At 49.6% G+C, this 2,504-nt stretch overlaps 1 protein-coding gene across 1 annotated transcript; it reads right to left on the bottom strand.

Moving 5' to 3' along the window:
- Window positions 1-342: 342 nt before the first annotated feature.
- LOC146935357 (uncharacterized) lies at window positions 343-2,052 on the bottom strand. The gene has a single exon (XM_085749039.1). It carries the CDS (start codon window positions 2,050-2,052, stop codon window positions 343-345), a length of 1,710 nt encoding a protein of 569 aa, XP_085605165.1.
- Window positions 2,053-2,504: the final 452 nt, after the last annotated feature.

Below are 2,504 nucleotides of genomic sequence, written 5' to 3' on the forward strand. Positions count from 1 at the left end.
CCTCGCCCATCTTCCTCTTCTGCTGCACTACCGGTTTCACTCCAGGCTTGACTGACAAATGGTGATAGGCGATGTCAGGGTCCATTCCTGGCATTTCAGATGGATGCCAGGCAAAAAGATCCAGGTTTCTTCGTAGTTGATCGACGAGGGCGATCTCTTCCTTCTGGTTTAGAGACGTGCCGATCTTAGTTGTCTGATGTGCTTCCGGACCAATGGATACTTCCTTCAAGTCTTCGATGGGCTCGAGGCGCTCTTGTTGAAAGTCCTCTCTAGGATCGAGGTCTATCATGTTGACCTCATGAGTTTCTTCATTACTAGACTTCTTCCTTGTCTTCTGTAGTCTCAGGCTATTGTGGTAGCATTCTCTGGCGATTTTCTGGTCGCCTTGATGGTCCCGATCTTTCCGTTATCCAGGGGATACTTCATGACCAAAAACTTTGTAGACAGGAAACCCCCCAAAAGGTTGAAGGCGGGGCGACCAATGATAATGTTGTAGGAACTGGGCGCGTTCACGACGAGGTACCTTACTCGAATGGTTTTTGAATGAGAGCCGTTACCGAACGTTGTTTTGAGTGTGATGTAACCTCTTACGTGCACCTGTTCGCCTGTAAAACCTGCCAGGGTCCCCTTGAAAGGTTGTAGCAGTTCCGGGTCCAATCCCATTCGATCGAATGTATCGTAATATAGGATGTCCGCCGAACTTCCTGGGTCAATCAACACTCTCTTCACATCCCACTTGAATATTTGCAAAGTAATGACCATGGGGTCGTCGTCGTGCGGTACGACGTCTTGGAAATCTTTGGCAGTGAAAGAGATGTCGGGTTCACGCCCAGAGTTTGGAGTCTCGTATTCTTGGCACAACATCACCTGCCTGACGTATTTCTTTCGTGACGAATTGGACTCCCCGCCACCAGAGAAGCCGCCCGAGATGGTGTTGAGCGTGTGTCTCTTTCCTTCGCTCCCTTCATCCTTCTTCTTTTCCATCTTGTGTTCGCTCTCGTCCTTCCTGTCCTGAGCGTATCCTCTTAATTTCCCATTCTGTATCAGCTTTTCTATTTCCTGTCGTAGGTGTATGCATGAGTCAGTGTCATGTCCCCGTATTCGGTGATACTTGCACCATTTGTTTTTGTCTTTTCCCATGATCTCGTATCGCGGTGGAGGCGGGTCTGGGATTAATTTGGCTTCATAGACTTCCCTCAAAATGCACTCTGGTTTTGTGTTGAGGGGGGTGAATTCCTCCGGACGCGAGTAAGGCCTGTAATTAGGTCTTCGGTAAGGAGCGCGATCCCTACTAGATGATGGTTGATAAGGTCGCCGTTCCGAATTAGACGTTCGTTCCTTGGCGTCCCTCGCCCTCTTCTCAGCGTTGCTCTCTTCTCCCTTTATGTAACAATCTGCTCTGGCGATTATCTCCTCCATGGAATCGGCGGGTTTTTGAGCGAGGGATTCATTGAACTGTCCTGCCTTCAAACCGTTCTGGAAGGCGCCCACAAATACTTCTTGGTTGGGATTGATAACTTTTATGGTCGTGTCGTTGAATCTCGCTAGATAGTCTCGTAGGGACTCATTGTGTCCTTGGCGAACGTTGAAAAGGCTGGTTGCGGGTACTTTGCGATGGCGACTGGCAGAGAATTGTTGGATGAGTTTTCTTGTCATGTCTGGGTAGCTGGTGACAGAGAAACGGGGGAGGTTCATGTACCATCGTAAGGCGGCCTCAGAAAAAGTGTCTGCCAGTAGTTTGCACTTGAGGGAGTCTGGGGCTCCGACTACGGACATGCGAGTGTTAAAAGCTGTAACGTGCTCCATAGGGTCGCTCTTCCCATCGAAGACGGAGAGATGGGGTGGTTTGAAGTTCTCTGGAACCGGCGCTCCCCAGATCTCGGCGGACAGAGGCTGCGGTTCTGGATCGTCCATCTCGCCGTGGTGCGATTCCTCTTTCTCCTCCAGTTGCTTCTGTTGTATGTTCTCCATCGAAGCCTGTAAGGCGTCGTTGCGATCTTGCAATTGAGCGAGTTGAGTTCGCATGGATTCTAACTCTTCGGCTGTTGCCATGATGAAAGGCTTTTCTCTAAATCGTACGTGAGGTGCGATTTAGGTTTGTAAAAGAAAAAAAGGTTTGGGGTTTCCAAATCGTAAGGGGGTCTTACGATTCAGAGGTCTAGTTTTAGGTTTTCCAAATCACGATTTGCGATTTAGAAACGTGGTCAAGGCTAGTTTTACCTCTTCCCACAGACGGCGCCAACTGTACTTGCAGGAAAGTACGGTAAGGAATACTAGGATTCTAGGGTTTAGACTGATGATTCCATGCCTTGGGAATGCTCCCAAGAGTGGTATTTATAGCCTGCCGTGGGCTTGGGCTTTGTTTACTTTGTCTCCAAGTAACAGGGATATTTATGTATTTATGTGTGTTTTTAGGCGGTTTCTAGAAGGCCAATGGGCCAACGCCCTTAGCAGAGCGCGCCAGGCCCGGGGGGGGGGGGGGGGGGGGGGGTCCTTTTGGAGGG

The sequence above is a fragment of the Medicago sativa genome, chromosome 3, assembly GCF_051527215.1.
Source record: "Medicago sativa cultivar Bolivia chromosome 3, Bolivia_mono, whole genome shotgun sequence".
NCBI classification, from domain to species: domain Eukaryota; kingdom Viridiplantae; phylum Streptophyta; class Magnoliopsida; order Fabales; family Fabaceae; genus Medicago; species Medicago sativa.

What these genes read in the sequence shown, in the direction of transcription:
- LOC146935357 (XM_085749039.1), bottom strand. Translation starts at nt 2,052, where the DNA reads ATGGCAACAGCCGAAGAGTTAGAATCCATGCGAACTCAACTCGCTCAA.